At 58.5% G+C, this 25,342-nt stretch overlaps 1 protein-coding gene across 6 annotated transcripts; it reads left to right on the top strand.

Moving 5' to 3' along the window:
• The first annotated feature begins 1,397 nt into the window (after positions 1 to 1,397).
• On the top strand, positions 1,398 to 25,342 carry Nr5a1 (nuclear receptor subfamily 5 group A member 1). 6 transcript variants are annotated; one of them, XR_006853196.1, is made up of 8 exons: positions 4,071 to 5,151; positions 5,244 to 5,360; positions 5,481 to 5,622; positions 7,581 to 8,206; positions 14,797 to 14,916; positions 16,576 to 16,723; positions 20,963 to 21,127; positions 23,612 to 23,720. XR_006853196.1 is itself a non-coding variant. In XM_046451873.1 (7 exons), the coding sequence occupies exons 2-7, from the start codon at positions 5,259 to 5,261 to the stop codon at positions 23,857 to 23,859; spliced, it is 1,386 nt and encodes a 461-aa protein (XP_046307829.1). In that variant the 5' UTR covers positions 1,398 to 1,542; positions 5,244 to 5,258; the 3' UTR covers positions 23,860 to 25,342. The 6 variants fall into 6 exon arrangements, 5 of the variants coding, with proteins under 5 accessions (XP_046307829.1, XP_046307830.1, XP_046307828.1 ...); XM_046451873.1 differs by lacking the exons at positions 4,071 to 5,151; positions 20,963 to 21,127 and adding an exon at positions 1,398 to 1,542 and having other exon boundaries at positions 23,612 to 25,342; XM_046451874.2 differs by lacking the exons at positions 4,071 to 5,151; positions 20,963 to 21,127 and adding an exon at positions 3,229 to 3,363 and having other exon boundaries at positions 23,612 to 25,342.

Raw genomic sequence — 25,342 nt, 5'->3', positions numbered from 1 at the left:
TTAGTTTTAGGTTCCAGACATAGGCAAGGGAAGTATCTCCTGTAAGAACATTTATGGTAAAAAAGACATGTGGTCATGCATGTTAAGGAATCAGTTATGATGTAGGTAGAATTAGAATATATATACTCAGAATAAGTTATGACTGTCATTAAAATTATGTGTTCACAAATTTTTTTTAATGACAGGCATAATAAGGAAAAGACAAACTCAGTTTTAAATATAGTTGGCTCCAGAAAAATCCCCCTCATCCCAAGCCAGGTAAGAGAGGTACCTGGCATGATTTGCCCATTTCTTCAAATGAAGATGGAAGGGGCATGGAGGGAGTTCCCAGCCGTGATTGCCCTGAGGTGCCCTGCGCCCCTCCCCACCCACCGGAACAGTGGCTGGAAGGTAAATCCTCTGGGATGGAGGCTTCGTCCCTGTTCTTAACTGTGACCTGTGCCTGCAAAAATGCCTGGCCCCTGGAGCATGCCGTCATCCTGAGATGAAGGAGGAATGCACAGAAGAACGTGTCATATCTGGGACAGGTGCAGGGCCCAGCAATCTGGGCCTGACAGGACCAGGACAGTGCAGGACCTGCCTGGGCCAAGAGACTGCCAGGAAGGCCTAGCCTTCCCCCTACTCTGCCCTGTTCTAGCCTAGTTATCAAACCAGACCATCCCAGGGTCACTGGAGCCAATTACTTGCCCCCAAAAGCAGTCTCAGCCCCACCTCAGTCTCCCCAGCTTTTGATGGGGAATACCTGTGGCTCACAGTAGATGAGAACATTTAGGGGTGACATCAAACTGAAAGGTGTTCAGTCAGCTCCTCTGCTTGCCTTCCAGCCCCGTCTTCCTTCCTCCATCTTCTAGAAGAGTAAAGACCAGACCGGAGCTGCTGCCCACCTGGTCTATCTTGTCTATCTACCTGGTCAAGTCGTCCATGCCCCTACCTGACACTGGCCCATGCTGACTCTGCTCCCATGTCTGGACCAAGCTGGACCGCGCCAGGCCAGGACCCAGAGAGGAAGCCATTCTAGGGGAGAGAGGCCAGGCTGCAGGCAGGGTGGGGAAGGAGCTCATAAATCAGATCCCACTCCCACCCAGTCACTAACAAGCGGGCTGCCTACCCGCTTACGTGGGGTCCCTGCCTCTGGGCTCCCACAGCGGCCTGGAACAGCCAGCTGGCCAAGGCCTCTAGAGTACCTTGGCCTCCACCCCCACCCGCGGCCCCCAGATAGATAGGGGTATTTTTTTTCTTTTAGGAGAAGAGAAAAAAATAGACCTAAATGAAGAGAAACACCAACAAAGGAGGAGAAAGGAGGCCTGCAGAGTCACGTGGGGGCAGAGACCAATTGGGCCTCTGGTGGCCCCCCCCAGGGCGGGGAGGAGGAGGAGGACGAACGGACAGGGCCAGCTTGCCGACCGCCCGCCGCCCGCAGTGGTGTGAAGGAGTTCCTGCGTGCCCACCGTCACCACTGCCTCACCTGGGCTTCCAGAGCCTCCCCCGACCCTGGTGCCCACTGTCCACCCTCATCCGGCTTCAGAACTCTTCTTCCGCTCCGTAAGTGAGGGCCTGGGCCCAGGCCTCTAATGGCCAGCCTCCCTCCTCAGTGCCTCCCTGTGGCCCAGGCCGGCCACAACTTGCTCTGTGGAGTGACCAGTGCTCACTTCTCTGGGTGGGGAAGGGGCTAGAGGTCTCTCTAGACTCCCCTCCTCAGTAAGATACCCTCTCTTCTTCCCTGGGCCGCTGATGGGAGGAGCCAGGCCTATGGCGACAAGCGCTGTGGGGTCTGTGGGTGTCCCGCTATCTAGTGTTGACCGGGTGTTCACATCGGTGTGTTGGTGGGAGCCTAGCAGTCTGAGAGTCTTGTGAGGTCTCTGGGCCTGTCTTGGGTCTCTGGGTCTCCTGTCTGGGCATCTGTGTGGTCCCTATGGAGGTCTCTGAGCCTCTGTGTATGTGTGAGTCTGTCTCCAGTGTTTATTTGTCAGTCCAGGTTCTGTGGCTGGCACAGGGTCTGCTTTGCTTCCCTGGGTAGGTGGGTAACAGGCTGTGAGTTCCTACATGGGGCAGGGGCAGGGTGGGTGCAGTGAGCCACCGGCTCCCAGCCTGAGGTAGTAGAGCCCAGGGGGAGGGGGGCTGAGATGGAGGCCGAAGGGGAGGGCTGGCTCAGAGCCCAGCCTCCCACCCCACCGGCCCCCAGCCCAGACTGCACTATGCTGCTGGGCCTTCCTCAACAGCCCAGGTGGGCTCTACCGGAGAGAAGCCCACTACCCCTGAGGAGCCCATCCCCCACTCCCCTCCACTCCCTGCAGCCTGGTGGGTGCTGCCGAGTTCCACTGCCAGAGGGCAGAGGGCTCCTCTTTGAGTGGAGGTTGTTCAGAGGCAGAAAAGCCCCCCCAACCCCCACCTCCGGCCTCCAGGCCCGACACAGACTGCAGTTTCTCAGGGGCTCAGGGTGGGGATCTACCACTAACTCCTCTCTGGCTCTCTCTCCTCCCTCCGCACCAAGATATGTCCATGGAATCTAATGGAAACTACAGCACTCCATCTGGAGGGCCGGGCTTTCCTTACTACATAAGGAGAAACTGAGGCTCAGATGAATGAAGTGACTTGCTGGCAAGCCGACCGCAGACTCTGCTCCTCACTCTACGGGGTGAGCCAGGCGATGGGTGGTCTGCGTGGGTTTCAGGCCTAGGCTCTCAGGACCATGGCGCCAGCTCCTGCAGGAACCTGAGGCCTCCGTAGTGGCCCTGAAACTTTTTGGTCGGTAGCATCTCTGCCAATGCAAATTGCGGTATTCCTCGCTTGAAGCTGCAGCTTTCTGGCCTCAGGGTCCCCAGCCTCAGACCCCAGGGGCAGGCTTCCTGCAGGCCTCTTTCTCCCTCCTGCTTCAGTTTCTTCACCAGATAACGGGAGTGGCCCCGTGGACGTTCCCCAACCGTGAGCAATTGCTCTGCCCATCCCGGCCAGGGCTCCCTTTGTCCCCCAGGCTTCTACGAGCTCTCTTCCTCCGCCCTCTGCCTGGGCTAGAGCTCCGAGGGGTGTGGGGGTGCCTGTCGCCCACCTCCAGCTCCGCTCTCCCAGCCCCCGCGCCCTTGGAGGCTCTGAGTGCTCACCAGACCTTGGAATCTCGCAGAGGTGCATTCCCAAGATTCCCATTTCCTGCCGGCAAACTGAGGTTCACAGAGAAGGGGATTGCCCCAGGTCTGGGGATTGCCCCAGGTCTCCCGCTGGGCGTTGTAGCGACACACCGCCATGCCGGGCTTGTGCTTCGCTGCTGCATTTCGGTTCATCCTTACAACCACCCTCCAGGAAGACCCGTCGTCATCCCACTTCACAGATGAGGAAACTGAGGACTGAAGAAGGTTACTTACCGCCCAAGTGAGGAAATGTGGCAGGGCAAACACCAGAAGGTTTTTAGCCTTGAACTAATGCCTTGGCCACAGGCCCACACGCTCGCCCTTACCCACTTCCAAGCTGCAGAACCACCAGCGAACCCAGCTTGGCCCTGGCCACGACTAAGCTGGACTTGCAAACAGGAGCTCGCCTCCTCCCACCGCCGCGCTCGACACCTGTCTGGATTCTGGGGCGCTGGGGCTCCGCCGTTCTCTTGTAGCTCGGGAGCTTCTGGGGGGCCTGGCTGGGGATGGGGGGCCCGAGAGGATGAGGGTGAAGCCGCGAGCAAGCTGGGGGGAGGGCAGGGCGCAGGCCGGGCTGGGGGGAGGACGCGCGCCGGGCCTCCGCCCCCGGATACCGCACGCGCCCATATAGAGCGCCCGGCCCCTGGCCCAGCGCGGCGGGTTCGCGCAGCGCGCAGTGGCGGCAGAGGGGCCCGGGTCCCAGGTGCGCCTCGAGCGGCCCCGGAGGCGGCGGGGGCGGGGAGGCGGTGGGGGGAGCGCCGAGGCCCAGCGCAGCCAGCCCCGCGCCCCCGCCTCCCCGCCCCCGGCCCCAGCGGCCGTCATCGCGGGCGGGCGGCGCTGCGCCCGGGTGCGGCTCATCGCCGGCGGCGGCGCGGCCGGGAGGTGCGGGTCTCCGCACCGGCTGGACGCGGAGCGCTGCTCGCAGGAGCCGCGAGGTGGGCGCCGGCCGCCTTCGCGCTCCCTCTTTGGGACTCTGACTCTCCGCCCGAGGTTGCCCCCATCTCCGGCCCGGCCTCCCGGAGCCTACGGGACCTCCGCCCGAGGTCTCCGCGCCCGGCGCCGGCGGTCTCCGCCGCGCCCTCTTCGCCGTCTCTCCGTCCGACGACTCGGTCTCGGCCGCGCAAGCCGCGCCTCTGGTTGCCGTCGCTGCCACGGGCTTTGTCTCCCCTGGCCCGCAGTCCCGGGCAGCTCAGCGCTTTCGGGCTCTCCGTCCCTGGCGCCCTGGTTTTCCGCACCTCTGGACGCGGGCCCCTGGCGGTGCGACTCTGCGGGGCACGCCTCGGAGCTCGGCTCCGGGTTCCGGCGCGTCTCCAAGTCCCCGACCCTCTTGCTGGGCGCCTCCGTCTCCCCAGGTTTTCTCTCCGCGTCTCTGTCACTCTCTCTGCCCCGTCTCCCCCGGTGTCTCTCGTCTCTCGGTCTGTCTCTTGTCTATCACTGTCTCTCCGACTGTGCATGTGTTTCTCCCGGGTTGTCTCTGGGCCTCTCTCTCTCGGTGTCTGTGATTCGGTCTCTTTCGTTATCCATCCATCCATCCTTCCATCCATCTATCATCTATCTATCTCGTCTCCCTAGGTTTTTTTCCTGACTCGGCATCGGTGTGTCCCCGTCGCCCGGGTTCTCTCTACGTGAGCAGCGTCGGTCGGGGTATCGCGCTCGTTCCGGCGGGTCTCTCTGTCTCTCCCAGACTGTCTCTGCCTCCTTCGTCTCTGTCGGGTTCCCAGCACACCTGGGCCGCTCGCCCCACTCTGCCCGGGCTCCCTGGCTCCTGTTTCACCCGCGCCGGAGCCTGTCTCCTTTTCTCAGAATCGGGGTTTTGTTCTCAGACAAACGAATCCGGATCGAAGCGCATCGAATCCGAGGGTCCGGGATCGGGCGCCGCAGCGGCGGCGCGGGAGGAGCCGCGCGGCGGGAGCGCGGGACCCACACTCGGGCTGGGCCCATGCTGCGCGACCACCTGAGCGCTGCAGTGGGTCCTGCCGCCGCCCCCTTCACCTGGACGCCGCCAGGGCTACCGCAGCGGGCGCTGTGGGTGCGGCCGCCGCGGGGTGCGAGATCCGCCTGGCCAGACCAGCCGCAAGCCCCTTGCCGTCGGCCCGTGGTGACCCTCTCCTCTCTCCTCAGGCGGACGCCGCGGGCATGGACTATTCGTACGACGAGGACCTGGATGAGCTGTGCCCAGTGTGTGGGGACAAGGTGTCCGGATACCACTACGGGCTGCTCACGTGCGAGAGCTGCAAGGTGAGCGCGTGAGCGGTGAGTCTGCAGGCGGGCGGCAAGGGTGTGTAGGGCGCGGCGGAGGCCGGCGCGCGCTCTGGGCCGAGGGTCCATCGCTCCCACGCTGACTCCCCGCTCTTTCAGGGCTTCTTCAAGCGCACTGTGCAGAACAACAAGCACTACACGTGCACCGAGAGCCAGAGCTGCAAGATCGACAAGACGCAGCGCAAGCGCTGTCCCTTCTGCCGCTTCCAGAAGTGCCTGACGGTGGGGATGCGCCTGGAAGGTGCGCGCCCCGCGGGACTCCGACCCCTGACTTCTGACCGCCCCAGGGAGCAGAGGGTGGGGCTGGGACAGGTAGCTGAAGAGAGGACATCACTGGCCTTCTCGAAGTTTTAGGGGCCAGGCTATTGGCCCCTAGCCTGACTTAGGGCCTGGTCTCTTCAAGGGAGTGAGGGGACAGGCGGGGGTTGGGCTTAAGTCCTGGGGGAGGGAGTTCAGGCAGAACCAGCCAGGGTTGCCTTAAACTCAACTCCAGGGAGACGCCCTTTCGGCAGCCCAGCCAACACAGACAGAGCCCCAGCAGTGCTTCTCCCCCTGAAGAAGCTCCAGCCCCCACCCCAGCTAGAGTCAACGCTTTCAATGCCCTTGTCAGGTTCGAGTCCCAGTGACACCACTTACAGGCACTGGGTTAAATTCCTTAACTTCTATGATCTACAGATTCCCCAACTTTAAAATAGTAGTGCCTCCCTCCCTCCCTGAGTTAGTGTGAGGTTTGAGAGAAGTTATGGAAAGTCTAAGGTGCCTGGTACACAGTAAACACTCACAGGTTAGCTATTATTACTATTGTTATTTTATTCTTATGCCTTCTCCTTTTATTTATCCACCACCACCCAGGGATCACTGGGTTTTTTCACTCCAGCGGGTGAGATTCCTTCCTATCTTGTTCCTAGCCAGCTCTGAGAGGGCTGAGGAATGGGTAACAATTTCTCCAGAGGACGTAGGACTCTTCTGCCCCCACCTCTACCCCCATTGCAGTCCAGAGAGGAAGAAAGATGTCCCAGAAGGAGAGACCCAAGGGTGGACACGAGTAGCTTCCACCCCATGGCCCCAGCTGGGCTATGAGCCCAGCCAGCAGCTGTTGGCTGAAGTTTCTGAACAAGGAGAAGCCCCCACCCCCAGAGGCTCTGAGAGCTGCAGACCACATGTCCTACAGCTCCTAGCTGGGGGGGGGGCAGGGGGAGGGAATACCCTGCCCTGTCCCAAGAGCCTACATCCCTAGCTCCAAGTCCTGAGGGGCCAGAATAGCTGGTTGTTGCTGGCAGCCGAAGCCCACAGGGCAGCCTGCCTGAAAGTATGGCAGGAAGATGTATGTCTGGGAGGTTCCATCCCTGCTGAGCACTGCCCTCTGTCTCCTGATCTCTTCCTTCTCCTAGAGCCTGGGCTGGGGTCCTGTCTAAGCAGGGGCGGGGGCCACACTCCAGCTGCAGAGATGCACCTGTTGAGTCTGGCTGGTGACACATTCTTGGCTAGACAGAGGAACATCTGGTTAGCAAGAGAGGTCCCTGCCTCCATCACAGAGCCAGCAACCCCTAAACCCACCTTCACATTCAAAGTCAGTAGGGGAAACCCAAGTCATCTTGCCAGTGGGGTTCAAAGAGTCTGGGATTTAGTCCGTACTGAGTTTCCAGCTGTGAGGAAGACTCACAGGGTCCCCTTCCTATCACTGTCTCCCTGTCAGGCCCAGCACTGGGCATCTGAACCAAGAGACTAAGAGCTGAGTCCCCAGGACCTCCCAGAGTAGGGCATATGGCATGGCACACTCAGCATGATAAGAGTGGGCCACAGGGCCAAGGACAGGAGAGTCTGCCTGGGCAAATATAGGAACACTTCTTGGAGGTGGTGGCATTGAGGCTGGGTGTTTGGCAAGCACAAGAGAAAGAAAAGGCTTTGAGGAAGAAGGACTATTAAAGATGGGGGGCGGGGTGGAGGCTGAGGGAAAAGTGTCAAGCCGAGTAGCAGTGTCTGCTGAGGTGAGTAAGGTGGAGTGGAAGGGACACTTGATCCCCTGAGGGATGACCTGGAAAATTGAGCAGGACCTTGAATGCCAGGCTAAGATGATTGTCTTCCCCTGTGGAAGTCATGAAAGGCTGTTGAGCAGGGGAAGGGCACAGTTAGCTCAGGATAGAGCAGCATAGAAGGTGGCATGGAGGGGGGAGCCTGACCCTCTGCCCCTGCCCACAGCCGTGCGCGCTGACCGTATGCGGGGCGGCCGGAACAAGTTTGGGCCCATGTACAAGCGGGACCGGGCCCTGAAGCAGCAGAAGAAGGCACAGATTCGGGCCAATGGCTTCAAGCTGGAGACAGGCCCCCCAATGGGGGTGCCTCCGCCACCCCCTCCCCCACCGGACTACATGCTGACCCCCAGCCTGCACGTGCCTGAGCCTAAGGGCCTGGCCTCTGGTCCACCCACTGGGCCACTGGGCGACTTTGGAGCCTCAGCACTGCCCATGGCCATGCCCAGCACCCATGGGCCACTGGCCGGCTACCTCTACCCTGCCTTCCCTGGCCGTGCCATTAAGTCTGAGTATCCAGAACCCTATGCCAGTCCCCCGCAGCCTGGGCCGCCCTATGGCTACCCAGAGCCCTTCTCTGGAGGGCCCAGTGTGCCCGAGCTCATCCTACAGCTGCTGCAGCTGGAGCCTGATGAGGACCAGGTGCGGGCACGCATCGTAGGCTGCCTGCAGGAACCTGCCAAAGGCCGCCCCGACCAGCCAGCACCCTTCGGCCTCCTGTGCAGGATGGCTGACCAGACCTTCATCTCCATCGTGGACTGGGCTCGCAGGTGTATGGTGTTCAAGGAGCTGGAGGTGAGTGCCTCCTCCGCCGCTGGTCCTGGCTCTGGTGTGGCCTCCAGGCTGCCTGGACCTCTGTCCTGGTGGCCTCCTGAGTGGTCCATCCTGCCCACTGGTTTTAGGCAGTGTTAGGACATGGAGGTTCCCCTGGGGACATTAAGGAGCATTTTTGGTCTACCACATCCTCCTGAGTGTCCCTCACTCCTGCTCACTCCCTCCCCTCCCTGGCCTTGTTTTCTAAGTCTCTGTCTCTCATAGTCTCTGTCTCATCCTAATGTCCCCCTGCACCCCCCAGGCCTGTGGTTTCTCTGCTCCTCTGTGTTTTTCCAGCCTCTTCAGTCTGAGGCTGTTTCTCTCCCAGTCTGGGTTTTCTGGAGGCATTTCCTGCTTTCTCTGAGGCCTTGGACTCCCTCAAAAGACTAACTGGGTCTTCTTATGTCCCCCAGGCCAATGCCAGGAGGGGGTCCAGCCCATCCTGTCATCCCATTCAGGGAGGCTACCAATCCCCACTAGTTGCATATGCCATGGATGGGCTCTTAGTGTCTGAGGTTTGGATACCTGTGGGCCCTCCTCCACCTAAGATGAAAGGTCTCATTGCCCCTGTACCTCTTACTTACGATGGTTGGTTCCGTGTTTCTGTGTGTCTGTGTGTTTGTATGCCTACAGAAGGAACTGGGTGGGGGATCCCAGGGCCTGTCAGTGATCTTGCCAGATGAAGCAGCTTTCTTTTACCTCAAGGGCTTCTTTCCCCCAGGTGTTAAGGTACCTAAGCTAAAGTAAACAGAAAGGCAGCAGGAAAACTGAGGCCAGGTATAGGGAAGAACTTCCCAGTCACTTTGCCTAGGGGTGTGAATGGCCTGAGGCTTGGGAATTGCCCCTCCAATGCCCTGGCTCTCTCTGAGGCTTCCCCAGAGACCCTGAAACCCTGGCCAAGGTCCCTTTCTCCCTGGTCTGGGTACAGCCTTCCCAAGTCAGCCCCCTAGCTGTTCTGAGGTTGGTTATAAACAGCAGAGCCTTTGCCCTCCCTGCTGGGGCCACTGCAGCCTTGAGCAGCATTGTCAGTGCTGACGCCACTCAGGCCTGGGCTTCCTCCAGGAGATGTGGCCGGATGGGCTGGGGGCATTGCCTGCCCTGGCTGGCAAGGAATGGGAATAAGGTGGGGCATGGGGACTCAGAGCCTCTGGAGCATCAGGGCATTAGGGACCTAGGGGGATCTGGGAGTCAAGAATTTGTGGTGGTGATTCCTGCTTCTACTGTGGAGGGCCTGTCATGGCCAAGGTCTGGGACATGCAGTGGGTCTACCATGGGATGGGCTTTTCACCAGTCCCCTCTACTGGCCCTCTCTGGGCTGACCTTATGCAGGGATACTCCCACCTGCTTTCTGCTCCTGGCTGGAGGCCCTGGGGGATGAGGACCCAGGACTCTGGAGTTGGTTGCTGGCTTCCCCTGCAGACTTCCCATAAGCCCCTGTGCAGAGGGAGTTGCAGCGGAGCATTCCCAGCCTGGATCCAGGGGCAGGGCACTTCCTCTGGCCGCTTTCCTACTCTCCCGGGGCTTCACGCAGGATGGGAAGGGCCTTTGTCCCAGCTTTGCTGAGTGTTTTTTTCCTGCTCTGGCTTCTCTATGGCCCAAATCTTCCTGCTTCCCCTTCCCAGAATCTCTGTATTGAGCCCAGGAATATGGCCCACAGTCATCACCTCTGTAAAGGAGCCTTGCAGATAAGCACTAGCTCAGCCCTTGGAGCACGTCTAGTTTGCCACATCAAATTCTTTCCCACTGCTCCGGTGGGCCCTGGGTGGTGTCTGTTTGTGGAACCGAGGGGTGAGTGGGCAGAAAAGCAGAAGAGTGCTGAATCGCCCTAGTATCCCTTTGATTCACCATTCAACACATCTCAGCAGACAGAAGAGGGGCTCTGGAACGGAGCCATCCAGGGATGGCTTTGGGGCATCATGGATGTTGGGGACATTGAAATGAATTGGACCCAGAAAGTTGCCAGGCTAGAGGAAGAGACAGAAGTGCACATAGATAATGCCAATACAGGGTGCCCAGAGTGCCCAGGGCTCTGAGAGTGATGGGAAGGGACTGAGAAGTCTAGTGAGAGAGAAGATGGCTACATCTGAGGAAGTCAGAGGTTTCCAGAAAGAAGTCAGAGAATGCTAAGGATGTTCAAGAAATGGGAATAGCCCAGGGGAAAGTCCATAAAAGTGTGAGGACATCCGGGCATTCCAGGTGACCCCATGAAGTGGGCTGGCAGCATCGGCAGAGCCCGACCCAGGAGTGGGCCCTTGGGCAGCAGATGATGGACAGCCAGGACTGGCTGGGGCCCCACATCCAGGGAGGGGCTCCTACCCAGAGCCAAAACTCCATGCAGATGACCAATCAGCTTCTCAGGGGAAAGCCTGGGGTCTTAGCTGAACCATCAGGGATGCTGGGGGCCCAGGTATGTACGATCCCAGGTGCCCTCTAGGACTTTCCCTCCTCTGTCCCCTTTCCCACTTGATTGGCTGTCCCTCTGTCTCTATTTTCCCACCTTGCCCAAGCATAGCATGTTGGAGCTGACAGTGGCACAGAAGTGAAGACCAGAGACCAGGCTCGGGGGGCTTACTACCAAGCTGTGCAGTTCTGCTTCTCTGGGCCTCAGTTTCCTCATTTATAAAGGAGAGGGATGTGGGTAATAGCTACCCGGGAGGGTGGTTATAGGGGTTTAGTGAGCCCGGGTAGGTGAAGACCTCAATACAGGGCCTGGCGCTCAGGAAACCCAGTCGTTGGGCTCCCCAGCGCCCTTCCTTTCTGCTCTCTGCCCTGCACCATTGACTGCCCACTTACAGGTGGTCTCCAGGCCTGGCCAGGAGGAGCAGAGTAAGAGATGCTGAATGCACGCTCCTCTGAGCACTGTCTTTACAGACTTGCTCAGGGCTTGTAAAGCAGCTTCTTACCTACAAGGCAGCAGGGACTCACCCTTCCCCGCTGTGCAGTGGGGGCAGGTCCGGAGCCAGGCAGTCAGCCCTGGACAGTTACCGTGAGGGATAGGCTGCGAGGGTGCAAAACAGGAACCCGGGAGAGGGAGGGGAGCCACGATGCCTAATGACCCATCTTGACACCAGTTCACCCTTGACGTCCAGCTCCGAGGCCCCCATTGGCAACAGATTTAATTGCCCAGATATATGGTTTCATTTAAGCTGCAGTAACTCTTGTCAGTCCTCGGCTGACAAACGATGGCCCACCGACCACTCGGCCTGGAGCGCGCCAGGCCAGCCTGGGGCATGTCAGCCACCCGAGAATTACCGAGCCTGCTGGCCTTCGGCTGCCAGACCGATCAGACCCCAGGGGGCTCTAGAGGGAGGCCCGCTGGGGGAGAGGTCAGCCGGCACCCATAAATAGCCCTTCTCCAGAGCAGGCTGCAAGGTGTCAAGGCTCTGGGAAGATTTGTGGCTGCCCAGAGCAGGAGGGGTGGGTGGCTGGTGAGCCCACGGATGGGCTAGGCTGGTAAGGGACTCTGAGGCTGGGACTGCAAATGTCCTTGTCCCGAGGGCGGAAGGGAGGTTAGAGGGTAGGGGAGGAGGGACCTTGAGTTTAGGAAGAAACCTCTGGAAAGGGGACACCAGCCCTCCTTGACTGAGTGAGGCTCTTGGCCACCTGGTTTTTTATGGAGCTTCACTCAAGTTTTTATTTGTTTGTTTTTGGGGTACCAGGGGTTGAACTCAGGGGCACCCGACCACTGGGCCACATCCCCAACCCTATTTTGTATTTTATTTAGAGACAGGATCTCACTGAGTTGCTTAGCACCTCGCTTTTGCTCAGGCTGGCTTTGAACTTGTGATCCCCCTGCCTCAGCCTCCTGAGCTGCCGGGATTACAGACTGTGCACCACCGCACCCGGCTAGTTTTCTTTTAAATACAGAGGTGTGTGTGCCCGTGTGCAGGAGTGCCTATGTGTGCTCATCGTGTGGGGAGCGTTTGGGAGTTGGGTGTCTTTATGTGTCCATTGGTCCATCTGAGTGAAGAAGTGGAAGTCTGGCAGGAAAATGCTTGGCCGAGGGGTAAGTGGGAGCCCAGCTTGAGTGGCATCCTTGGGGGAGTTGACAGTGGGTTCACACAACCCCTTGCGACCCATGCTGTGTTCATAGGTTTTTCTGTAACTGAAGGGGGAAGATTATTTCTCCCATTTCATAAAGTAGTAAGGAGGGTGAGAGAGGACACATAGTGGGGCAGGGGCATGGAGTGCAGGCATCAGAGAGCTGATCTCTGCCGTCTCCCAGCTGGGCCCCTCGGCAGGGCTGCCCCCACCCTGGGGTCTGAGGTCTGGAGTCTGCTCCCGGATCTGAGCCAGCCAGGTCACTGTGACCCCTTTGCTTTCTCCCTGGAGCTTGGCCTGCTTATCTTCTAATTCCCCCCTTATCTCTTCTCTTCCATGCCCCCCCCTTCATTCAATCTGGGCACAAGGGTGTCTGCTCTTAGGGTCTCACAATGGGTGGGGGCAGAGCACAGCCCTGCATGGCCTCCATCTGGGTCACCCTCAGTGGGCTCAAGAGCTCCTTGCCTGACACCAGTGTGACCCCTGGGCAGACTTCTCCCACCTCGGCCTGAGGCAGAAGTTCCCAGAGCCCCTGAAGATGGACCCAGTAGGGCCGACTGGGCAGAGCCACTGCCCACGCTTCACCTCGGGCAAGCCTGCTTGTTTCTCTGCAACATGGGCAGGATGTCACTGGGGCAGGGCCGATTGATCCTGATGGTAAGTCCTCCCTCAGCTTTGCTTTCTTCTTGGAAACTGATGGCAAAGCTCCTACCCGGCTCCACAGGCCAACCACTTCCAGAGGAGAGGGAAGGAGAAGTGTCCCCTGCCATCTAATGGCTGGTGGGGCCAATCCCAGGTCACCTAGGGCTCTGCTCTGATGGCGATGAAACTCTGGGAGGAGGGAGAGAGTGGGCGCTTGGCCCAGAGATGAGGTGAGGAAGGGAGGCGGTGGCCCAGAGCAGGACAGACCTGCGCAGACAGGGTCCTTTCTTCTCTTCTCGCACTGGGGAGCGGGGTGCGAGAAGAGACCTCGTTTGTGTGTCCAGTTCCTCACTTTCCTCTTGTTCTACCTTCTCCTTTCTGCCCCTGTTTGCCTGAGGACAGAGGCCTCAGGGATGGAGAGGAGGTGACAGAGGGAGGAGGGACTTCTACCCCAAGAAGAGAGAATTGTTTGCCAGGGCTCCCTGGCTCCTTGGGGGAGGGGTAGGTGTCTGGCAGAGTTCTATCAGCTGCTCCCTGAGGCCTCCTGGAGGGGCCCAGAGCTGAGCTGGACACCAGGCCTGCCTTCCGGCGCCTCATGGCATCAGGGAAGGCAGAGCATGAGCTACAAGATGTTGCACATTCTATGTCCAGAGGGTGGGAGGGCACTGGGAAGGGAGGAGGGATTGAGGAGGGCTTCATGGAGAAAGTAAGAAGTTGACAAGAGACCATGAACCCATAGGTGGCAAGGGAGCAGGGTCAGGTCTTGTCCCACTCCAGTAGTGAAGAGCATGGATCTGGAACCAGACAGAGCTGGGTGACCTTGGGCAAGTTACTGACCTTGGGCAAGTCACTGTGCTGTTTGGTCTCTCCATGAAGCTAGTAGCAACTGCACCAACCTCGCAGGGCCGTAGGACCCCAGCGCAGGGACTGGTAATCATCATGGCTTGTGTTCACCACAGAGATGGTCCCAGGAGGGAGCTGTGGATACCGAGAGGGACCAAAGCCTGGGTTGTCCTCCTCAAGGAGGACTCAGTGCCTGTTGCCACCTAGGTGTTCAGAATCTTCTGTTCCTACTGCAGATGTTGCCGTCTGCCTGCCCTCTCCCCGATCTGTCCCCAGGCCTGGGCAACACTTTTCCTCTTCTGGGCTTGAAAGCTCTGCAAAAGTCCCAGGAGAAGCCCTCTGTTTCTTCCCCTTGGCTCTTTGAGAGCAGTTGTAGCTGCCAGAGTTGACAGCAGGCCATATGGACACACTGTTCAGATGAGTGGTGTCTTCACAGAGCGTCTCCAGGGACGTTTGTCCCTAACATCTACTGAGTGTTTAATACGTGTCGGACCAGCTTCTAAGTACCTTGACCACTTTACAAATTAGAAAACCAAGCACATGCCTGTAATCCCAGAGGCTCAGGAGGCTGAGACAGGAGGATCGAGAGTTCAAAGTCAGCCTCAGCAATTTATGGAGGCCCTAAGCAACTCAGCGAGACCCTGTCTCTAAATAAAATATAAAAAATGGGATAGGGTGTGGTTCAATGGTTAAGTGTCCCTGGGTTTAATCCCTGGTCCCCAGAAAAACAAAAAAGAAAGAAAACCAAAGTACAGAAAGGTCCTGGAACTTGCATCAGGTCCTACCATGTGTGAGAGGCAGGGCTGGGGCCTGAAGCCTGGCGCAACCAAGCCCTAAGCATTTCTTTTGGACCCTGTCATTGTTAGACCTTGGCCACACTTGATGCAGTAGAGGGAAGGCCAGGCAGGACACAGAGAGGTGGTCACTTTTTCGGGTCACACATCTAGATCATTCTCTGAACTGAGAGTTGGGGGAGAAGGGTGAGAGGAAGGTCCCTAACTAGACCCCAGTAGGACCCCAGACATCCACGCGGCTCTTCCTTGCAGGTGGCTGACCAGATGACACTGCTGCAGAACTGCTGGAGTGAGCTGCTGGTGTTCGACCACATCTACCGCCAGGTCCAATACGGCAAGGAGGGCAGCATCCTGCTGGTCACTGGCCAGGAGGTGACGGACCCTGCTTTCAGAATTCTGAGCTCTGGACACCCTGAATTCCATCCCTTTCCCTCGTTTTGGGGGACATCCCCTAGCCAGGCCTCTCTGTGGCCAGCCCTGTCCCTGGCCTTGTAAGGAGTCAGCCTCTGGGAGCCCTGCTCTGGGGGACAAGATTAGAGGATGTGGGAGGATCAGAGGAGGCCTTTGGAGGAAGGGACAGTGGCACTGGGTCTCTCAAGAATAAATTTTTAAAAAATCAGAATTGATTGAATAGTGAGAGGCGATGGGGGGGGGGTCTGTCTCCACTCCCACACAGGTGGGGGGACAGCAGGGCACAGGATCTGAGAGGGGGTCCAGAAGTGCTGTTGGGGGCCTTCAGGGTGGGAGGAGGTAAGAGATGAGGCTAGAGGGGTTGCTGGGAGCCAGCCATAAGAGGGCGAGACCTCGCAGACTCCGGATCCCAAATAAAGGAATGAGGGATGGAGTGAATACGTGGGCCAGAGGCCGCAGGGAGCCCAGAGTCGGGCTCTGGCCGCTTAGATCAGGGAGATGGGACAAGAGGGTGGAAAGTGGAGCTCGGAGGCTCCTGAAGACAGAGCTGGAACCTTGGGAGGGGGGACACGCTGACCCCAGGAGGCAGGGGAGGGGGAAAAGGGTGGAGGAGGTGGGGGCAGCCACCTGGCTCAGAGTGGGGGGGCTGAGGAGGAAGAGCCCAGGAGGAGCAGGGGAAAGAGAGGGCAGGAGGGAGAGGCGACAGGAGATTGATGCCCTGGGTCCAGCTGGGTGGTAGGAGGACTCCCCAGGTGGGGACACGGGCTAAGCAGTGGCCTAATGGGTAACACAGGTGGGACAGAGACTGAGGTCCTGCTCCTCACTCCCTCCCCTCAGGACCTCTGTCCTCATCTTCACTTGTCACCCTGGTGTCTCAGGCCACTGGGGGGGAGGGGACAGGGATGTCCGTCCTAAGGGGTAACTTTGGGGCCCCTGTGGGTGCAGGTGGAGGGAGTTTGAGACGTGAGTGTGAGTATGTGGGCCAAAGTCTCTGTGGTCACAGAGTGTCCTGCATGTGTGTGCACCCTCCTGTGTTTAATTGTGCAAATCCCATGCAGAAGCATGTGGGCGTCTGTTTCTGCCTCTTACCACATGAGTGTGCTCAAACACGCAGCTGTGAGTTACTGTGAGTGCCCCTCCAAGTGCATGTGTGAGTGTGTGTGCAAGTGAGTGTTGCCTCCACTTCATGAAGCTGGTGGCCGCCCTGTGAAGGTGTCTGCGTGTGACTGTGAGCTGAGCTTGTGTGAGCAGGCGGGTGGACATGTGCATGCGTCCACAGCTTCAGGCAGAACTGCCCTTTCCTATGACAGAAGCACGGAATCCGTTCGCACCACTGGGCCAAGCAGCGGCTCTTTGTATATGAAGGACCCTTTAGTTCCCCTGTGGCACCCACTTCCTGGTGTCTGCCCTGCTGCCATCAAAGGCATGCAGGCCATGGGTGCCCCGACTCCAGGCCCAGCAGGTTGAGGAGAACTGGGAAGGGTGGGTCCTTGACATTGGTGGGCCTGGGAGGGCTCCTGGGTTCCCAGGAGGGCTGCTTGACCCAGGCCCCACAACCGCTGTCCTGGGCCCATCCCCTCTGAAGGGCCCCTGACCTTCCCTCTCGACTCCTCCCCCCAGGTGGAGCTGACCACAGTGGCTGCCCAGGCGGGCTCCCTGCTCCATGGCCTGGTGCTGCGGGCGCAAGAGCTGGTGCTACAGCTGCATGCACTGCAGCTGGACCGCCAGGAGTTTGTGTGCCTCAAGTTCCTCATCCTCCTCAGCCTCGGTGAGTGGCAGGGTGCTTTGGCCGTGGAGGGTGGTGGTGGGGGGTGAGTGGGCAGAGGAACTCCAGGGGCCCCCGCTGTAGCCACAGAGGCCACCATTGGGTCTTGGGGTCCTATACTCAGTATAGGGCACCTGGCCAGTGGTTGGCGCTGGGAATGGGCACTGCCCTGCTGGACCTGTCTCTCTGTGAAAGTGTCAAAGGTCAAGACAGTGTCCAATTCTTGCCCTTCATGGTACAAGGACCCTTTGTAGAATGTGGCGACTCCTGGATGACCGCCCTGGGTGTGTGTCCGTCCCCACCTGCAAACAAGCTGTGGGAGTTCCGGCTTCTACTCCCGGCTTCCATTCTGGGGCCTTAATTCCCTGGTCCACAGGGGCTCACATTCTACCTCTGAGCTCTCTGGGGCCCAGACCCCCCTCCCACTCATTCCTTCATTCTACAAGCATTTGCTGAGCATTGGCCCTGCGCAAGGCCTAGGGTTAGGACATTGAGCCAAGAAGATCCCCAAGCCCCTGCTTAGCAGAACTGGCCTTCTCTAGGAAAGAGCCAAAAACCTTCGTATGATCAGTGAAATGTGAAGCCAGGCAGATCGCGACAAGCGCTCAGATGGTGAGGAAAGTGGGGAGCTGGTCCGTGGGGCAAGCCCAGCCCACCAGCTCGCCTCTGACCACAGCCCAGACTGGGCCGCTCCAGTCTCCAAGCTCCCTGTGGCCTCCCAGCTCCCAGAGCTCACCAGAGCCTTCCCTGCAGCCAGTGACATGCGCATGGAGGTGTTCCTTGCCTCAGGAGCCCCTGAGCGGGAGAACCCTGCAGCCCTGCAGTTAGGGCTGGGACAGGGAGATGGGAGCAAGGGCTATGCCTGCAAGAGAAACATTTGAGCAGGGACTTGGGGGATGCTTTGGGTAATGGATCTCATAGCAGAGGAGCTGCCATGGGATGAGGGCTGACTGGGGAAGTTGGCCGTAGAGCCACAGGGTGTCTATAACATACCTGAGGGAGGGGGAGTGGGAGGTGCTGGAGAGCAGAGGAGAAGAAGGGAGTCCATTAGGAGGTGGGAAGGCGTGGGGGGCAGTGGGCTGGGTCTCCTGACCGTCCCTACAGGCTGGCGGCTGGTGGGTTTCTCTGAGAGGTTCCCTCTCAAGCAGCCAGCCAGGACTCTGCAGGGTGGTTACAGGACAGTCACTGGGAAGGGCAGAAGCCTGAGCAGCCACAGCCACCTAGGAGCCACATCGGGAAGTCCTTAGAGGAGCTTTAGGGGCCTAGCCAGGCTGGCTCCAGCTGGGGGGACACTCTGTCTTACCTCTGCCTCCAGGGGCGTCCTCCTCACCACCTTGTCATTGAGAGCTGCTTCAGGGCTCTGAAAACTGGCACAGATGTGCGTGGCTGGGGGTCCGTGTAATGTGGGCTGCGGACAGGCAGGAGTGCTGTGCGTGGGTGTGAGTTTGCACATGAAGACTGCACGCTTGGATGTGTGGCTGGGTTTTCAGGTGTTGTGTGGCATGAGGAGCTGGTGTGAGATTGGGGAGTGAAGGGAGATTTGGAACATGAGGGACTAGGAGGGGTACGTCATGCTTGGCACATAGGATTGTAGCCCAGAATCTGTGATGGTCTGGATGATAGTTCTTGACCCGACTGTCATCAAGGGGCCATGGAGAGAGTTCTGGGGGAAGGCTAGAAGAGGGGGCTCTTGCACCAGTCTCCTTGGGACTCCATCTTTCCTTGAGTGTCCCCTAAAGAGCCCCCAACCCTGCTTCCCACCAAAGCCCTGGGTGGCTGCCTGGCCCAGCACAGCTCTGGCCACCCCCTGTGGTAAATCCAGAACTCCTCCTTCCATGGGGCGTAGGGAAGAGAGCCAGAGGTGTAGGGGTGTAGGGAAGAGAGCAAGGCAGAGCCCACCCCTCTGTTCTGGGGCCCAGGTAGGTGTGTGCCCAGAATTGGGAGTGCCGGGCACCTCCTCCATCCTGTGCTCCAGAGGCGGCTGAGGCCTGAGGGACTGGGCGAGACTGCAGGGCTCAGCAGGAGGCTGGAGGGGCCGGGGACCTGCGACCATGAGCATGCGTGTGTGTCCGTGAGCAGTGGTCAGGGGAGGGTGGTAGAGATGGACCAGCTGGGTTTCACTCAGGTCCCTCCAGTTTTATGCCCTTGATCAAGTCATTCTCTGCTCTGAGCCTCTATTTCCTCATCTGTGAAATGCCCACCACGACTACCCTGTCTTGCTGCAGGAAGTAATGAGAGAATTTCCCCAGGTGCTCGGCACTGGGCCTGCCCCTCAGAGGCATGGGCCGGTATTGTGTTTTATTTTTATTTTATTTTATGTTAATGGTACTGGGGGTTGAATCCAGGGGTGCTTTACAACTGAGCTTTGTCCCAAGTTCTTTTTATTTCTTATTTTGAGACAGGGTCTCACTAAATTGTTGCGGGTGGCCTCAAAACTTGTGCCTCAGCCTCCCACAAGGCTGGGATGACAGGCGCGACCACTGTGCGACTCGGATTGCTTTCATAATCCTCCTTCTTAGTTAATGAGCAAATGAATGAAGCGGATGCCCAGGTCACAGGCTTCATCTTCATCTGAGTGTCTGGCTCAGGGCCTTACTCTCTTTGGGCACAGAGACGAGGACCAGGCTTAGGAGCGGGCTGTGAGGGGGAAGGAGGTGGCTCTGGGACCTGGACCTGCAGGAGAGCAGTGGGAGGAGACCATGGGGCCACGAGGCCTTTGGGGAGCAGGTTCCAGGTGGAGAAAGAACTGGAGCTGCCCTGTAAGATGGGGGTTGGGCTGACTCCACGGAGAGGGGACATCACTGAAGCCTTCTCAGGTGAGGCGTGTCTGAGACAGGGCCTTGCAGTAGGAGTAGGAGTGTGATGGGTGAAAGGAAGCAAGCAGAGCTGGAGGATCCCCCACCGAAGGAACAGCCCCCCGAGGGTTACGAGGAATCCTGAAGGGACCCTGTGGCCTAGGGGACTGGGCAGGGGCGAAGAGGCTGTGGCAGAGGACAGGGGCTGAGCCCTTGAGCATCAGGCCAGGTCCCTTGGGTTGGGTTGTACCTGGAACCAACAGGATCAAACTTGCATTTCACCAAGGCCCTTCAACAGCGGCAGGGGAAATGATGGCAGGTGGGCAGCCCAGATCCCTGCAAGAGGTGAGATCTGGGGCTGGGGCGACTTGGACCCCCGAGTCAGAAACAGAGGGCTCCGACTATGATTCCATCCAGACCAGAGCTGGGCACAAGGGAGCCAGAGAGGGACTGTCACTTTTCTGGAGGCTCCCAGCTGGCATGCAGGGCGTCACCCTCCGCAGCACCTCCCTGGGCTGGGTAGCCTGAACTCTTGTGAGGCCTGTCCCCCCACCCACCCACCCCACCGCCGGTCCTCAGCGCCTCCTTCTCGCCTGCCTCTGCAGAAGGGTGCCATTTGGCGTCTAAATAGCTGTCTCGGGCGGGCTCAGAGGCAGGTAAGGAGGTTTAATTAAAATTAGTGCCTCTCTCCTGGCAATCGCAGTGTTTATGAAGATGGGCCCGGCGGGCATTGTTCTGCCGAGGACTTAATCGAAGCTTAATGGATTGACCTAACATTCGATTTCCTGATTTCCATTGAGGCGGCGGCAGCAGCATTCCCTTAAGCGTTTGCAATTTACCCACTGCTCCGAGCCAACAAAAGGCGGCCTGAATAGCAGCCCCACTCGAGGGGCCATTGTGCGCGGGGGCGCCTGCCTGAGTCACCGCTATTGGGACAACATTCTTTATGCCTCACTGGAATGAAAGGATTATTCAAATATTCAATTAAACCGTGAAAAGGGGGCTTTTCTGAGCTCCTGGGGGCCCCAGAGCTCGCAGAGCTAGCAGGCTGCTCTCTGAGGTGGGGGTGCCATCTCCCAGCCCCCTCCTGCCTCCCACCTCCCACCTCCAGGACTGCTGGGAGCTGAGCAGGACAGGGATAGGGACATAGGTCTGTCTCCAGCTTGGTCACTTCCACTCTGTCAGGCTCAGGGCCCTGGGCCAGACACACAGGAGAGGTCTGGTCTTGGAGCTCCATGGGGCAGAGATCAGTTTGCCCCCATTTTGCAGATGACAAGAAACTGAGGTTCAGAGAGGGGAAGTGACTTGTCCGAGGTCACCCAGCTGGCTGTAGGGCTAGGCTTTGAACCCCTGACACATTAAGGAGACATCTGCAGACTTGTTTGTCTCCTGCTTGTGTCTAAGGTTAGAAGGGTGAGAGCTCATCATGGGACATTGATTCTGTCAGGTACCTTGGAGTCTTCACCACAAACTTTTTAGAAACTGGGGACTCTGGGGAGCTGGAGAGGTGGCTGACTATCCAAGTCCTCGAGCCCAGAGCAGCCTCTTTGGGGGAAACCTGGGACCCCGGACAGCAGGGCTTGGATGGAGTCCTAGTTGGATGGAACATGAGGTATGTCCAGTTCCCCAGGACCCAGTGTCCAGGCAGACCCAGCCCTCGCAGCAGGAGGCTCGAGAATCAGAGATCTGGGTTTTGATGCAGGCTCTGGTCTTGGGGGCCCTTCCCTGAGAATTACCCAGGTTGGCACAAGGTGTCAGGGCGCAAGGTGTTGGCTGGGTGCCTAGGACACGGGATCCAGACTCTTGGACTGTAGCCATTAAGGACGGTGCCCCCTATCCCTTGTAGCTGACCTTATAGGGATACGAGGTCTCAGCCTCCTGAGAGCCAAGAGACCAGAGAACTGCTGCAAGGGGCTGTCCCTGAAACCTGTCCTTGTTCTGCACCCACCCCCTGCAGTCCGCCCCGGCTTGGTGTTCCGAGAACAGTAAATCCCTGTAAAGCCCAGGCCCTGGTTCTCCCAGGCCCCTCCCACCCATCCCCACTGCAGCATGCTAGCCTGTCCTCCCAGCCCCAGCTCTTTCGTCTAGGCCCCTTTACTGTTTTCAGTGCTGTGTGGCTTTGAGCTGGTCCCTATCCTTCTCTGAAATCCCAGCCTACTACTGTGAATTGGCAGAAGACTGCGTCAGACTTGCCCAGCTGCGGGGATGGTGGGAGTGAAGGCAGATGGGGACAGAACTGGGATTGAAAGAGGTTTAGGACAGGGATGAAACTAACGCACCTGCTTCCAGGAGGCCAGCTAAGCGGAGTGAATTCTCATAACCTTTGGATGGGCCTGGAGCAGCCAGGTTAGGGTGCAGGCTATTCTATACAGCTGGTCAGGTCATTCACTGCACAAGGGCACAGAGGCGGGGTAGGACTGGGGGTCTGAAATCTAGCTCCATCTCTATGGACAAGTCGGCCCTTGTCCATAGAGATGGAGCTAGATTTCTGTCAATTAGAAAATTGACACAAAGGTGCCTGGTGGGCCAACAGTGGTCCTGGGAATGGAGGGAGAAAAGAACCCTGGCTTGCTTAGTGAGGGAAGGTGAGGGACAGGGTAGGGATGGAGGATGGTGGCCTGTCAGATCCTGCCATATGACCCAGGCCCAGCTCAGGTTTCCCTAAATCCAACTTTGGACAACATAGGCCTTGGCAAGCGCACCGGGGGCGGCCCAGGATCAGGGTTGCCAGGAGCGTCCAGCTCTCCTGGCGCGGCAGGTGTTAAAGGGATTAGAGGGCCCAGGGCTGCACATGCCACCTGGCTGGCCGCCCCCACAGCAGCAGAGCTGGGGTGATGGGTGGGGAAGTGGATGGAGGGTCATTTTCTGAGCCACTGGAAGCTACATCCCAGGGGAGGCCAGGCTAGGATTTGAGGACTGGGGACTGAGCCCGGGGATTCCTGGTGACCTTGAACCCCTGGACAGGGCAAATTCAGCTGGAAATGCTACCCAGGAGTGGAGGGGCCTGTGAGCCATGGCGAGGGACCTGGGCACAAGACACCTTCCCAGGCCTTCCCCACCCCTCTGCAAGGAGGGCACGGCTCCTGCAGAGAGGAGGAAGGCGTTTCAAGGGAGGGTCACTGCTCCAACATGGTGGCTCGGTTTGAACCCTCATCTGCCTCACTCCAGAGACATATGCCTGTGACTCAGGTGGAGGAATACACTAGTGAACCTCCCCACATGCTGTCCCTCTCGCTCCGCGGGAAACAGCCTTCATGTCTGGGGCAGATCATGTTGTTCGTCCCCGTTCTTGTCTATTGTGGAAGGAAACCAGGGCCTCGTGCGTGCTGGGCAGGTGCTCTACCGCTGCGCCACGTCCCCAGCCCCATCTTTGACTGATGTAAACAGCCTCACCCTCTGGACCCCCTGGACCTTCCCCTCCATTCCTTGTTTTCCTCTCCATGCTCTTAAAGATCGGTCCCTGGGCTCTGGGTTCTGTGTGCCCCATACTACTCGCCTGTGAGGCTGGCATGCGGCATCCTGGCCACCTCCTGGCCACCATAAATACTGCTGTGGTGAGTGGCAGTGTGGTGATGCTGATGGCAATGGGATGAAGGTGACATGATGATGTTAACCATGGGATGGTGCCAGTTATGGTAATGGTACCGACCCTGGCCATGATAAGGAGGTCACCCAGTGACCTTTGTGCCAGTGACTGTTCTAGGCATTTCCCCCAAGTCAACTCCTCAAATTCTCAAAGTCTTGCAGGTTCCATTGTCACCCTCATTTTATAGTTAGGAAATGGAGTGGTTTAAATAACACTCCCAGGGATGCCCGGGAGCGATCTGTGAAGGTCTTGGTGATGATCGACATCCATCCTGACCATCAGGGCAATGACAGAGGCAGCGATGTTGGTGACAGTGACTGTGGCTTGTTGATGGTGGCATCGGCCACACTGGTGACAAACACAGGGATGTAGTTGGGTGGTTGATGAGGATGGTGGTGTTGGTCAGCCACATTGACGCGCATGACTTGGTGGGTCACAGGGAAGGTGTGTTGGTGCCAGTGATGTGTTTGCGGGGACGGCCGGAGGGTGACTGCGCTCCTCCCTTTGCAGATGTGAAGTTCCTGAACAACCACAGCCTGGTGAAGGACGCTCAGGAGAAGGCCAACGCTGCCCTGCTCGACTACACCCTGTGCCACTACCCACACTGCGGGGACAAGTTCCAGCAGTTGCTGCTGTGCCTGGTGGAGGTGCGGGCCCTGAGCATGCAGGCCAAGGAATACCTGTACCATAAGCACCTGGGCAATGAGATGCCCCGCAACAACCTGCTCATCGAGATGCTGCAGGCCAAGCAGACTTGAGCCCGGGCCGGCCGGGGCAGGCGGGCCGGGAGGGCGCGGCTACCCGCCGCCTCCGCAGGGCTTATTCGATTAGGCCAACCCAGGAGCCCCATCCCGTAGGCCCCTGACCCTAAGCTCTGGAGCTGTGTGTTTGGGGTGGTGGGTAAGGACGGGCAGGGCCTGGCTGAGGTGGGGTGGCCCTCACCAGCCACTGGCACTTGCCTGCCACTCAGAGTGCCCCAAGGAGGCGGCTGCTACCCACCCCGCCCTCCCCCTGCTCCCAGCTTCTGTCCTGGAGTCTGAAGTGCTGGCTGTCCAGGGAGGAGGTTCGGGATTCCCTGGTGGGCCTCGATGTCCCTCGGGTCAGAGGTCATTCTTTCCCCCTCTGCTAGAATCAGAGGCAGGGGGAAAGTCGAGCAGGCATCAACAGGGATGGCAGGTGGGGGGTCTCCAAAGCTCCCCCATAGAGGGGACGTAAGTCCTCTGATTTGTAAACTAGGGATAATGGAGTTTGCTAAGTTGGGTAGAGGCTGCAGGCCCTAGAGGACACTGGGAGACTGGTTAGGACAAAAGACCTCTCCCCTACCCCTCTACCCATCTGACTTCTGCAGGGGAGTCTCTGACCCATTACTGGAAAAGGATTTTGTTATAGTTAACCTTCTGACCCTCTTCTGCCCACCCAGGAAGAGTTGGGTACAGTCAACAGACCAGTCCTGCCCACACCTGGCCAGCCCAGGCTGGTACTAACCTGCAAGGGTGTAGTTAAGAGGGTTTTTCGGTTTTGTTTTTTCCTTCTCTACTTCTCAATCTCTTAGACATTGCTTGAAAGGTGTGTGTGCTGGAAGGCAGGGGACAGATGTGGGGACTGAGCTAGGAATGGGGATCAGCACCAAGTACCGCCCAGGCCTTCTCCCTAGACACTTTCCACCAAGACCCAGTGGTGCTGGGTTGTTCCTGAGCCCCACCACAATACAGAGAAGAGCTGTTGCTTGCCCTCCAGCCCACTAGGTGAGCAGGAGGCACTGTGTGGCTCGGGGTCTCTGTGGGTGGGAGTCTAGGTGAAGGTGGGAGGGCACCTGGGTCTTTGGATCAGGGCCAATGCCAGCGAGCCCCTTCCTTGTGGCCTTGGCCCACTGGGTTCCTCACTGCAACCCTTGAAGCTGGGCCTCAGCTGCCTGGACTCCTACCTTGCCTCCCAAAGGATATTCTCCAGGGCCAGGAGCTAGGGAGAGGCCTCAACTGTCCTCTGTCCCAGGCTAGACACCCACTGTCTGTCCTGCTTTCGTGTCGCCGTTTGAGCTTGCGCTGAGCCTGCCCAGTCAGACAAGGCTGGATGTTCCCCGCCTCCACTGCCTTCTGCTGCCCTGTCTCAGTCCCCATTCTGCCCCTGAAACGTGTGCCCCTGCCAAGGCCAGAGACCCACAGCCCCAAAACAAGAAGTGCCCTTACGACCCCGCCCCTGCCCGGCAGCCTTGGAATAAATTTTGCCATTAGTTTCCAGCCA

This window comes from Marmota monax, unplaced genomic scaffold (assembly GCF_021218885.2).
Source record: "Marmota monax isolate L192 unplaced genomic scaffold, Marmota_monax_Labrador192_F-V1.1 WCK01_AAM20220418_F8-fsc00020, whole genome shotgun sequence".
In the NCBI taxonomy this organism is placed as follows: Eukaryota; Metazoa; Chordata; class Mammalia; order Rodentia; family Sciuridae; genus Marmota; species Marmota monax.
The sequence above is the reverse complement of the archived record's forward strand: the minus strand, read 5'-3'. Positions and strand labels throughout refer to the sequence as shown.